The sequence below is a fragment of the Sebastes umbrosus genome, chromosome 9 (genome assembly GCF_015220745.1).
Source record: "Sebastes umbrosus isolate fSebUmb1 chromosome 9, fSebUmb1.pri, whole genome shotgun sequence".
NCBI classification, from domain to species: Eukaryota; Metazoa; Chordata; class Actinopteri; order Perciformes; family Sebastidae; genus Sebastes; species Sebastes umbrosus.
This window is the reverse complement of record NC_051277.1, coordinates 25,137,608-25,150,267: the sequence shown is the minus strand read 5'-3', so window position 1 is coordinate 25,150,267 and position 12,660 is coordinate 25,137,608. Positions and strand designations below refer to the sequence as shown.

The following is a 12,660-nucleotide window of genomic DNA, read 5'->3' as shown; positions in this document are numbered from 1 at the left end:
CAGTTTTAATTTCTCAGCTGGGTATTTGCTGCGAATTTGTCCGTTAAGCTGAAAAGCTTCGATATAAAAGGTCTGTTTTGCTCTCTTCAAGGCGGAGTGACATTGAGAGATCCTTCACTGCTGCACTGAATGAGAGATATTATTATTCTGACGCTGTCATTGTCAAACAGACTGGCAGACAGATACACAGGCATGCGCACACCAACGCGCTCTCTATCCGTCAGCATCCAGCATCTCTGCCCCCACAGATGTTGCCTAGTATTTAGGTCAGTTAGTTTGCAGATGGGTGGTCAGCAGCAACGCTCGTATTAGCTTGGGTTTCCAGGAACTGATACAATAGGCCAGTCAGCTCTCAGAGGCCACCCCGGAGAGGCCGGAAGTGCAGCTCTTTATAATCATAACGGACAGTGTTCGCTTACGGATACCAAACAGCATTAAGGGCCGACTAATGACTGGAGCTACAAGATTAAGACTGCTGTGAAAATCCACTGTACTGATGAATGCTTCTACTGTAGCCGTGGAGATAAGATTTCTCATATGACTATGTACTACTTAGCTGTATGTTACCACTACCACAGACAACACTATTAACAATCACTTTACAATTAAACGTTGGTGCACTTTGTGGTTTTACTTTGGCATTACTGTAGTTTGGGCTATACATGTTTTGGCCACTAATCAGCTATTTTATCAATACTTAAGACTACTGAATGTGTACTCATTCATTGATACACAATATAGGCTCAAACTGTATTACAGTACATAACAAAAACAGCATAATGTCAATATCATGCATAGTATCTATATATTTTATTTAAAGTTAGGGTGGGTAATGTATTTTAGAAACATTTTTTGTTATATTTGTTGAAATTCTCATCTCATCCCAACATCAATCAAATCAAATGCTTTGACAAAAATAAGAAAAAATCGGGTATCTGTGGCTGTCACAGGGCTGTAATGAGCCCGAGCAGCCTACCAGCCTGTCTACCTGCACGCACTCTGCCTGTGCACTCATTGCACATCACCTTCCACAAGCAGAGGTGGAAAGAGTACTAGAATATTGAACTCAAGTAAAAGTGCTGTTACTTTAAAGAAATTTTCAAGTAAAAGTAAAATACTAAAAATGTACTTAAAGGGTACATATCATGAAAAATTCACTTTTTCAGTGCACATACATTTGGGTATCTGGAGCAGGGTTTACCTTAGCCAGTATCGCATGTAGTTGTCCGGCAGATTTAATGATCAATGGGCAAAATATCCATTGGGTAATATGCCAAATAAATAAATAAATTCATTAATACCATATTAAATAGCCTAATATTATAAGATATGTTTCCAAGACAACTTAAATATAAACTTATATTACATAAAAGTTTACATGCCTCCACTGTGTTTCTAATCCGATACATTTTATGTCAAATTCAGCAAATATCTCTTTAAGGTCCGCTAGCTGTCTGCTCTGTGTGCGCTGGGGGGAAAGAAGCTACCTTTGCAAAGGTGCATCATATTTTTCTCACAAGCCAATCAGAGCAGACTGGACTTCTTCAGGAGCAGGTCCTAAAGAGACCGGCGCTAAAACAGAACGTTTCAGACATAGGGGAATACAGGTATATTCAGACAGACGGAATGAGAAAAATAATGGTTTTTGAAACATTAAAGCACGTAAACATGTTCTAATAGAAACCTAAAATACAAGTATGAACCTGGAAATGAGCATGTTGTGTCCCCTTTAATTTGGCTAAAAGTAAAAAGTAGGTTAGTTAAAATGTCCTCTGAGTAAACGTTACTGCCTTGCACTTAAAAAAGGGGGGGAGGGGGTGATGATATATGATACTACTGTTAAAGAACATATTATATTTAGGCTACAAAATAGATTGCATTAAATATCAACTTATACGCAAGTGGCACAATATCAGCAACAAGACCCCTATAAATATACACCTGCCTTCCTCAGTGTAGCCTCACAAGAATGAACCAGAAAAGAGACAAAACTCAGACTATTAAAGGTCGCATATTGTAAAAAGTGAGATTTTCAGGTATTTTATATTATAAAGCAGGTTTAAGTGATATATAAATACTGTTAAAATATGAAAATGCTCAATATACGGAGAAACACACACAGCTCGTATTCAGAAATTGTGCATTTGAAACAAGCCGGATTTTTGTCCATTTGTGTTGTGACAAATATACAATATTTAGAACCATTACACGGTTATAAAACGTAAACATTCTCAATGTGTCCCAGTTTATTTCCGGTTGCAGTGTATGTAAATAACATCAGCTGACTGGAAGTAAACATGGACCCAAACTGTTGCCTAGCAACACAATTCCGTTGCAATTCCATTGAAATGCACTAAAACGGAGCGTTTCAGACAGAGGGGGGACAGTGAACACTGAAGTCACCGCTGGAGGAGCATGTTAGCATTTAGCATCGCATGTTGGCTAAACACAGGTGTAGCCCAACTACTGTAAACATTTATGACGTAGACTCATTTCCGGCGTGTCACCTGCTCTGGTCAACATGGAGCTCCGCCCTCCTGCTGCCATAGACACACCTGCAGCTTCTCTTCTGCTGCAGCAGCTGATTCATCTCCTTTCTTCTGTTCAATGATGTTGTGAGTGTTATGTATGTATTTGGAAAATGAATACATTATTTGTATACTTAGAAAAGGCACTACTTTTTGTTGGTGTAGTAGTATGTCGGCGGAGTGTTACCTGTATGATTGAATCAGCACTTGAACAGTAAAGATACTTAAACTGTATCTCGTGGTTCAACTCATCATTTATAGCTAAGGGAAGAAACATAAGAGTTAGGTAGCCAATTTGTACATTCAGTATTCCCATGTTCTGAGTTTTCATTCAATATTATCAACCCTTCATTCATGATATTTTATATCCCCAGGATTATGTTTAATATTCACAGGCTTTCATTCAATATTCACACGTTTCTATTCAATATCAGTCAGGTTTTTCTTTCAATTTATCTTTTTGTTTTTTAGTTGTCATCAGACAGTTTAGTTTGATTTTGATATTCTCAATTTCTCAGTCAATGTTCACAGGTTTGTATTTAAAATGCAGAGATTTCCAGTCAGTAATGCCTTGTCATATTTCCTGAATGGTGTGCCAGTGACTTAGACAGTTCATGTAATTGTATTTTGAAAATTTTAAGACTTTAATTTACTCTTTGGGCTTTGCCAGACATAGCCTACCTCCTGAGTTTCTCATCTTTCACACAGTCAACCAAGGCCAGGACACAAACGCTTGATGTGTGTGTAGTTTAAAAACAGGTTGAAAATGAAAGTTCCATAAACATCAACAATGCACAAAGGAAAAGAGAGGCCATTACTCGCTAAAGTACAAATGTGCGCCTGTATTTGTCTGGGGTGACTCTTTTGTAGTGTTAAACATCAAGAGCAGTTTGAGTGAAAGGGGGGAAATGAGAGAGACAGAAGGAACCGAAGCTTCAAGGCATAATACTGTAATTGGAAAATTGTGCAAATGCGTTTTTGGAGTCATGTTATATAAATGGCCGGCAGAGATAATGCCTGAGATTCGAGGCATGGCCTAATTGAGAGCGGGAGATGGAGGAGGAGAGGGGTGGCGATGCTGAGGGGGCGAATGAAGTGTGGGTTTTAAATTGGGTGAAGGAAATGTGGATGGAAATGGGATGTTTTCAAAGGCGTGGGAGGGGAGGGAGAGCTGTTTCTCTTTAAAGGGGAGGAGGGAGGGAAAGAAAGAAAGGGAATAATTCCCACTTTCTTCCTTGGTCTCCACACCTGTGACCCAGCAGCCTGCCGCATTTCTCCCATGCCTCTATAAGTGTGTGTGTGTTTTCCATGTGTGTGTAAGTCTCTTAGGTTCCCCTCACTCTCTGTATGATTGATGAGTCTCGGTCAGACCTGGATCCCAGCCACAGCCCGGGTCTGATCAGGCATGTTCTGGTCATAACAATGCCATCAATATGTGGCTGACGGCTGTGTGTGTGTGTGTGTAATGAAACATAAAAAAGGAAGCCCAAGAAGATGTTTTGGTGCCATTTCCTTCCTCTCTGATGGATAAAAGAGGTTTGTTTAGATATAGTTCCCTCTAAATTGATTGGAATCACATTAATTAGCCCTTTCATGAGCGATCCACATGTTACTGTTTGACTAATGAACTCCCCCTTTCATGGTTTCCCTTCCCTTTGGTTTCCGCTTCTTTGCCCGGTCTCAGGTTTCGTCCGCGTCGCTCCGAGACTGACCGAAAAAATCTGCTTGATATTTGATGAGCGACGTTTGATGAAAGGCATTAGTGGTCTTGCATTATTTATTACTGGCGAGTGATGCATTAACTCATTAAATATGTATATGTACATTACATGAGAAAGAACATGTCCCATAGCATGTCATATTGATTCGGGTGTGAGTTACGAGTCTCCTGCACGATCCATATGAAAAAACATTAGGAGAAGATGGCACACCGAATCGTTTAAGAGCTATATATTGACGGACTCTCTCCCACAGCGCTGGATGCTTTGTCACAGTTGAGAAGTTCGAACTTGCCTGCAGATCGAGGGTGGTGTCTGCACATGCAGCAGATTTTGTGTGTGAAGGGAAAACTAAGATGTGGTGCCAACTTACACCGTTAAAGGATATGGTACCGGTGTTATTGAATTCTTTCCCCTCATCTGGTTAGCGATCACTTTACATCTCCGTGCTGACAACTTTATTTTCCATCCGTGGCTTCTGCGAAAATGACTTTGCCTCGCAGGCGGTGATGTAGTATAGCAAACAAAATGATAAGTAAACTATGCTAAAGCACAACCGGTTTGTGATCATCTTTGGCAAAAAAAAAAGAGTGCAATCTAAAATTAATTACTCAGCTCAAAAGAACATTAATCTTCGCTTCCTCACCTTAAAAGACCCTGCTCTCATTTAGTTTACATCAGTTTGATAGTAATTACTATGGCAGGCCACACGCTATGAATTTATATTATGCGATTTTTTTGTCAGCCTAAGAAGAAAGTTCATTTCACACATAAAATATGCGAGCTTCGCTTCACTTGCAGGGTCTCTTGCATGCCTCAAAGGTGACTATGATAATCTCCAGTGATTTACTTCTTTTTCCACATCACAAACCGTTAGAAAAACCCAACCGGAAAAAAAAGTCTTCCTTTTTCACCATTAGTATTCATGGTCATGGAGGAAAATGAGTGTTAAAGTTAAATTGTTCCCAAGCTACCTCAAACTGCTGGCAGCTGTTGCTTTCCCAGGTGAGTTGTTTCGTCTATAAAGACATGCGAGCAACCGTGTTACACAATCAAAAAAATATATAAATAAATAAATGTGGGGAATTACACATGCTCACGTCAAGTGAAAACTCACGGGGGTGTTTTAGCTGCAGTTTAAAAAATGCACTGGTGTTTAAATATGCAAATGAAGTGGAGTCTTAAGAGTGCAAATGCCAAGATGATGACAGTTAAAGAGGCAACCCTTGATAACAGTTGTAAGCTGCTTAAGATGATGCAGCAATATATATATATACATATATAACATGTCTAAAAATATACTCCTCAACTGTTGAATCTACTGGACAATTGAATATCCGCCTGATTCGACTGTTATTAGGCCATTAAATAGGTCAGGCTATAAGCACCATAGATGTGGGTCAGTAGGGGCCTACTAAGTTGTAAAAGTGAAAGTCAAACTTAAAAGCAACAAGTTCAAACACGTAAAACTGAATGAAATGTCACGTTTTGACCACAAACAAAAATACTTCTTTAGGTTTAGGCAAAAAAAAACAAGTTTATGCAACAAAACTACAACTTCTTTAGATTTAGGCAACGAACTACAACTTATTAAGGTTTAAAGTGGCATTATATTTTTGGCATCATTGGGCAAAAATTCCATAATAACCTTTCAGCATATTATAATTCAAGTGTTCTGAGATAAGAAGACTTCTGCACCTCCTCATGGCTCTGTTTACAGGCTTTAAAAAATCGAGCCCGTGATGGAAGACTTTGACCAATCACAGGTCATTTCAGAGAGAGAGCGTTCCTATTGGCTGTTCTCCGGTCATGTGACCGGTGCTTGGCGTTCCTTCAAAAGATTTCAACATGGCTGTCGGGTCAAAAACTTTCTCATTTTACAGCTAAACCGTGCACTACAAGATGATTCTGAAAACATTTGAGGTGAGAAATAGGCATTAACGTAACATAATATTGATTCATATTTGATCAGCGCTGCCTAGTTTGACCGTTTGGTCGGAGTTCACGAGTTACTGACAGCCGGCTCTCATAGACAGCAGATGGACAGCAGATCCCAGGTCAGCTCTGACTGCTTGTTTTCCTCCAGTCTGTGAAATCTTGCAGATGCCGTTAGGAGCACCGGAGGACACAGAGGAACATGATTTTTTTTCAGATTACTTGTTTCATGCACTACTGTCAGGATATAGCGACCTTTTATAAAAATAACTTTTTTTAATCATATTTGCTCCAATCTCGCCTACTTCAGCTTTAAGCAACAAATCTACAACTTCTTTAGGTTTAGGCAACAAAAAAAAACTTCTTTCGGTGATCTACCATGTGAATAGATGATGAAACCTACTAGTGTGTGTAGTATGCCCCTACTGACCCACATCTATGGGGCTTATAGTGACTGATAACGACCATTTAATAGCCTGACTTAACAGTCTAATTAGCTGGAATATCAAACTAATGTTTGATTTAATAAGAATCTAGAGGATACATTATCCAAAATAAGAAGAGTAAATGTGGTGGATTGCATGCTGCAACAGTGATATCTCCTTATTTTTGTGATGTTGACTCTGTTGTAGAACAACAGTAGAGCCCTTTGGCAACACACACACGCACACACAGGCAGAGAGAGAGAGACACAGTAAAACATGCAGTCACACACAGTAGCTCAGTGGGGGGAAGGTTTTAATAAACCCACAGTAACGTGGATCTATGGGGGCGTCTCGGGACCGAGCCAGGAAACCAGATGAACGTACCTGCCCCGGGGCACAGAGAGAGAGAGAGAGAGAGAGAAGCAGCGAGGATGGAGGTGGGAGTGAGTGAGGGAGGGGGGGGGGCAGTGAAGCCACAGGCACATTATGTCTCTCATTGCCCTGACTTCTTCTCTCTCCTGCCATCAGTCTCTTCACTCGCCCACATCATCATCAGCCACACGAAAGCAGAGCCATGCCCACAAACACTGATGTGTTTGTCAGAGAAAATGCCCAATCACTTTAATAACATTTCATGCCATCTCTGCTTTCACCGAGGAGGACTCGGTTTGGAGTTTGCTCCTCAGCCGGCTAAACGCAGACTGTAATTTCAGACAAACGCAATGGAAACGTCGAGTGCAGCCAATCAGATTTAATCATGTATGGAGAAATGTAATTTTGGAGGACACCAGGGCAGAGCGGGTTGATACGGGTATTAGTTACTATGCAAAAAGGCGTGTCCATACTCCCCCGAATATGAATTTATGAAGGCTGCTTGTGATTTCAATCTGACTAATGTATCAGAACAAACCCATCTGTGCAGCACTGACCCCTGAGGTGAGGGAGTTTTGGGGGGGAGAGGGAAGAGCAGTGAGCGTGGGCGGCTGAATGATGCTCACTTCATGAACCGAGGTGGTCAGTGACATGGCAAATGAAATCTTTTATCCACGTTTGTAAAGCTTGAAGGAAAAAAGACACAAAGAAGGACAAAAGTTCCATGGGAAAAATTTTATTTATCAATATGCGGTAGTTTCCAAACTGGTGGAACGTTATTTCCATTGTAGCTGGTGCCAATAGGTTACGCTGAGAAGCGGCGAAAGAAGTGAATGGCAAAAAAATAAAATAAAATAACAAAACTTGACAGTTATGATTCAAACAAAGGGAAACAAATTCAACAGGTTTTGCTTACACATGCACATTGAAAAATAATACTGTGGCTTTGAACAATAGCAGAAATCAACCTACGGTGAGGCTCATAACCATGAGCGACCAACATCCTTGTGCTAAATTAGGAAAGTGGAAAGAGAGAGAGCAACTTTAAAACAAAGACCGCCTGGGAGATAATGAGTGGTGTAAACCGGATGATTTATGGCGAGCGCAGAGCGGTCACACTCTCATACGTGGCCCCCTTTTTCTCTCCTTCCTCCTGCTCTACGTCTCTCTCCATCCAGCCCGATAGACTTATTAAAACTGAGAAAAAGATTAATCTTCCTGGACCAAACTGTTTTTGTTACATCTAATAATGGAGTTTGAAGGTGTAGGTAGCTCAAAGGCAGTGGAATTACACAGTCTTCATATGCAGAGTTAAGTGCTGTCTCCAACAGGGAAGGGGCCTTATCATTCATAGTTTCAATGACCTATCCGTTTCAAAGCCGTTTGGTGACAAAAGCTTCAATTCTGAATGGTTTCTGAGCAACTAAAAAATCCTGTTGAATGGCGATGTTAAAACTCTGAACCCCCAGTTTTTTCTCTTTTAACACATGTGGTAACAAAGACTTTTTTTTGACAATACTGGACGCTGCGAAAAAAAAGACGTGTTCCGTTGCAATATTCAGTTGAACTCTAAAAGAAAAAAAAAAAGAAAAGAAAAACATATTGCAAACAGAGACAAAGAATGCAAGGATTCATACAAAACACACTTTTAAAAAGACAGCTATTTACAAACATCCTCCATTACAAAAATCTAATCTTAAATTTTTCTTATGAGCAGTGTTCAGGTGAAATTACATCTTAAATCGGGCTCTATCCATATATTTACATTTCTCTTGTTATCTCCTTTTAATTTTTTTTTTCTTTTGAATAACATTAAGTGGTCACTAGGATGAATAAAAATGAGATGTGGTGTGTGGTAATTTGGTAATGACTCCCTTGGCTGGTGTAGGTGAATGGATGCGCACCGATCCGAAACAAAAATATGTGATTTAAATGTGTTTTGCAGAGGGCCACCGAGGGGCCGCATGCTGAGTTAAAACACAGGACCACAAAAGCGCCAGCAGCTGTTTAGGCTGTTAACTCCGAGGTTAACGACACGCAAGAGCCACCGGAGTCATCCCCGAGTCGTCCAGCCGGGCTGCCTTTTAACTCAGCAGTGTATATGGCGATAGTATGTGGCAGCGGATGATGGGTGCCTCCGCCGGCAAATAAACATTCACCAGGCAGTCTGACCGTTTGACTGGAGATAAAGACCTGGACCCGTCAATCTCGGTGTTGTCTGCGCGCGCGTGTGTGTGTGTGCACATGTGCGTCAAACATCAGCTCGTGTCATGCGTGCTGAGGAATAGCTGTCCTTATCTGCCCCCCCCCCCCTCTCCTTCCCTGTCCTCTCCTCTCACACATCATTAACTGGGACTGCGGCGCTCTGTACTTTGGCAGCCACACTGTTTTGGAGCGTCTAGTTCCAGGTCCCAAAACAAGTCTGTTCAGCTGCTATACACCATAGAAGCATTCATACAACACACACACACACACACACACACACACACACACAGAGAAAAACTGCAAATATAAGCACAAATAAGCGCTCACACATTGAAGCACCTACACACAGACAGATTCGAACACCATCCGCCCCCTCCTCACCTAAAAGCGAGCGTCGGCGTGCGCACACGTGCACACATCCAGCTGCAGTAAATCCTGTCTCGGTGCCGCTGCCCCTGGGCTGTGTGATAGCTGAGCTGCAGTGTCCTCGCTGGCTGAACACCTTGACTGAGGAATATTCTGCACAGCATTTTTTATTCACAGCACAACTGGCGAGAGGATGGAAAAATGAATGCTAAACTACCTCCACCCCCACCCCCACCTCACCCATCACCCATCCTCATGCGCGCCGCCATCTTCCTCGCAGGTTAAAGCCAAGTCACAGGAACATTCTCTCCTTTATCCGCTCTCTCTCCTCCCCGGCTGGTGAGTGTGGGCACGGAGATGGCACATAGATTAGTCACACGCTGGCGACGCCACTCCACTGACTCATCTACAGATGGCGGCCAATTGGCACCCGACAATACTGTATCCCCAACGTTCAGCCGTAGCTCTCCGTCCAACTTATATATAGGGCATCCTACCTATGTAGGCCAGCCAATCGGCGGCGACCACACAAACCAACGCCCACCCTCGCCCAGGCAGCAGGCGCAGACTGTTTGATTCGCACCAGGAGACAGAACAAACAAATATCAACCTGCCTGCTGCTTAAAAAACCATCTCCCACGAAAGCTCATCAGAGACAATAAAACCTTCAATCGGTGCCAACTGGAGCACTGGAAGGGGTTTTGTAAGATCTCAAGCTCGTCTGTCTGTCGGCGCCTCAGTTCTGTCTGTCTTGTTTTTCAACCTTATGATATAGTAGCTTCTACCCTTAAGCCAGTAAAGTCTGCCCAGATACAAGAGTTTGTCCGGACATGCCCGAACACACACACACACACACACACACACTCACACAGGACACACCTTCAAATACACATAAGTAGGTCATAAATACCAGAGTAATGGTAAAGCTCATATCAGACCAGTGGAGAAGGGAGTTTTCCACACACACACACACACACACACCTCGACGTCAACAGTCCAGGGTCAAAGGTCGCAGGAAAAAAAAAGTAATAAACACAATGGATGACATGGGTCGTGAGAAGATGGGAGTGATAATGATGATCTATTCAACTCTATACATTGTGCACTTGTAGGAAAAGTCTAACAAAATACAACTGCTTTGTGAACTGAATCAGGGTTCGAGGAAATCCTCCATCAAAAATAGTAAGTAAGGCAAACATCAGAGGTGCGAAGGGAGAGGAACACGTTATTTCACACACTGTGTCTGATACCTGAGCTATCTGGAGAGTTTCCTGGCCCAGCGCGGAGCCCTGACTAACACACACACACACACGCACACACACACGCACGCACATACACACACATATTTTATGCTCGCACACAAACTGCAGGCTGAGTGGCGTCCGGGGCCTGTGTCTGCCTGTTCCTGGCTAGTGTGCTGGGGATGGTGTGTTTAATTGGGTGTAGCACAGACTGTACTTCAGGGAACTGAGATAAGTTATATCCTGCCCGTTAAAGGGGACAGCAAACCAGGAAGCTGGAGTTCCATCTGTTGGTTCGCTACAGCCCCGCCCCCCAGGAGCACAGTGGGGAGATGTAGCAGGTGGGGAGGTGAGGGGAGGAAGAGGAGGAGGAGGAGGAGGAGGGGCGGGTGGGGATTGTCAGACAACCCAAACAAACAGAATAAACCTCTCTCATCAGTCAGCTCGTAACCCCGCTGGTCACTGGTCAGTGCGTGTGTCTCTCCAGATTTGTGCAGCAGGTGGTAGAAATAATACGGGCTCGAAGACGCATCAAGTCCCCAAAATGCAAAGGAAAGTGTTCTTCCCGAGAACATAAATCAAGCGCTCCTCTTTCTCATTCTCTCTCCCGACCGTGTCGCTGGCTGTGCGGAGCGTGTCAGACTTTGTAGTAGATGTTGGCGGGGCTCTGCGGGGGCATCTCCTGGACAATGTAGACGGGATGGCCATAGTCGCCGCTCACCTTCTCATAGTGAGGGCAGTAGTTGTTCTCTGTCCGCAGCGGAATGATGATGTCGCTGGGCTCCGTGCCAGCCGTGCCCCCGGGCATCTTGGGGTTGGACAGCGTGCTGAGCGACAGCGCCGAGGGGCGCGGCTGCGAGTGGGCGTTTTTCCTGGAGCGCTTGCGCATCTTGATGAGCAAGATGACGAGGAGGAGGATGAGCAGGAGGAAGATGATGCAGCCGGCGCCGATGGCGGAGAACACGGCCACTTTGGAGCCGAGGATGCCGTCCGAGGAGCCAGACTGGTCCTGATTCATGTGGTCTAGAGGGAGAAATAAAAAGAGAGAGCTTAGGGACTGTACATAAATTATCAGGGAGAGAGGAGGGAGGGGGCTGTCAGGAAAGGAGGAATGTACTGTAATTTTATTTTTGCTGAAGGGAGGGCAGCCTAACTTTTTTTTTAAGAACAAGTGAGGGTCCTTCATGTTTTTCTTATCCCATCTTTCTATTATTTGTGAGATTTATTATATCTAAAAAAAAAAGACCAAATGGGCACATCAAAAAGATTGCTTTCATGTGAGCCATAAATGTGCATTTAGCCATATGCAGAGGATATGGAGTGGGGTGAAAATATTGCAGTGCACAAGCCCCTCAGCACAGAGCTGTTCCCGATTCACACATTTGGTGGCTATAATAACAGTTTATTTAGCAGCTCTTTATTAAAAAACAGAGAATGGCTGTGTTTTCACTGTTTTGTTAAGGGCAGGGTCGGTGAGAAACTAGCGAGAGTACACTAGATTTGTGAAAATGATCCAACAGAAATACCCAGCCCAGTGTTGCCAACTCTATTTCAATGAAAGTAGCCAGCTAACCCGCTCCAGAAGTCGCTAAATCCAGCGAGAAAGTCGGCAAGACGACTACACTGACAGTCCGTTACATTCAGGTCAGATGAAATGATTGGACGGGTTTATTACAGTCCTGCGACAGCCACAGATACCAGACTTTTCAGCACTGATTTATTGATTGCTGTCAATTTCAACTACTATAACAACATTTTTTTCTAAAATTTAACAACCCTGCCTTTAAAGGTCCAGTGTGTAGGATCTGGCGGTATCTAGCAGTAAGGTGAGGAGATTGCAACCAACTGAAGCCTCTCCCGTATATCAAGC

General features: G+C 43.0%; 1 protein-coding gene across 2 annotated transcripts in view; it reads right to left on the bottom strand.

Moving 5' to 3' along the window:
- Positions 1 to 7,698: 7,698 nt before the first annotated feature.
- The window catches only part of efnb1 (ephrin-B1), a 75,854-nt gene continuing 70,892 nt past the window's right edge, over positions 7,699 to 12,660 (bottom strand). The window contains exon 5 of one of the 2 annotated variants that reach the window (XM_037779945.1): positions 7,699 to 11,813. In XM_037779945.1, the coding sequence (XP_037635873.1) occupies positions 11,428 to 11,813 (386 nt within the window). In that variant the 3' untranslated portion in view covers positions 7,699 to 11,427. The remainder of the gene's footprint in view (positions 11,814 to 12,660) is intronic. The other variant, XM_037779944.1, reaches the window with a different exon arrangement.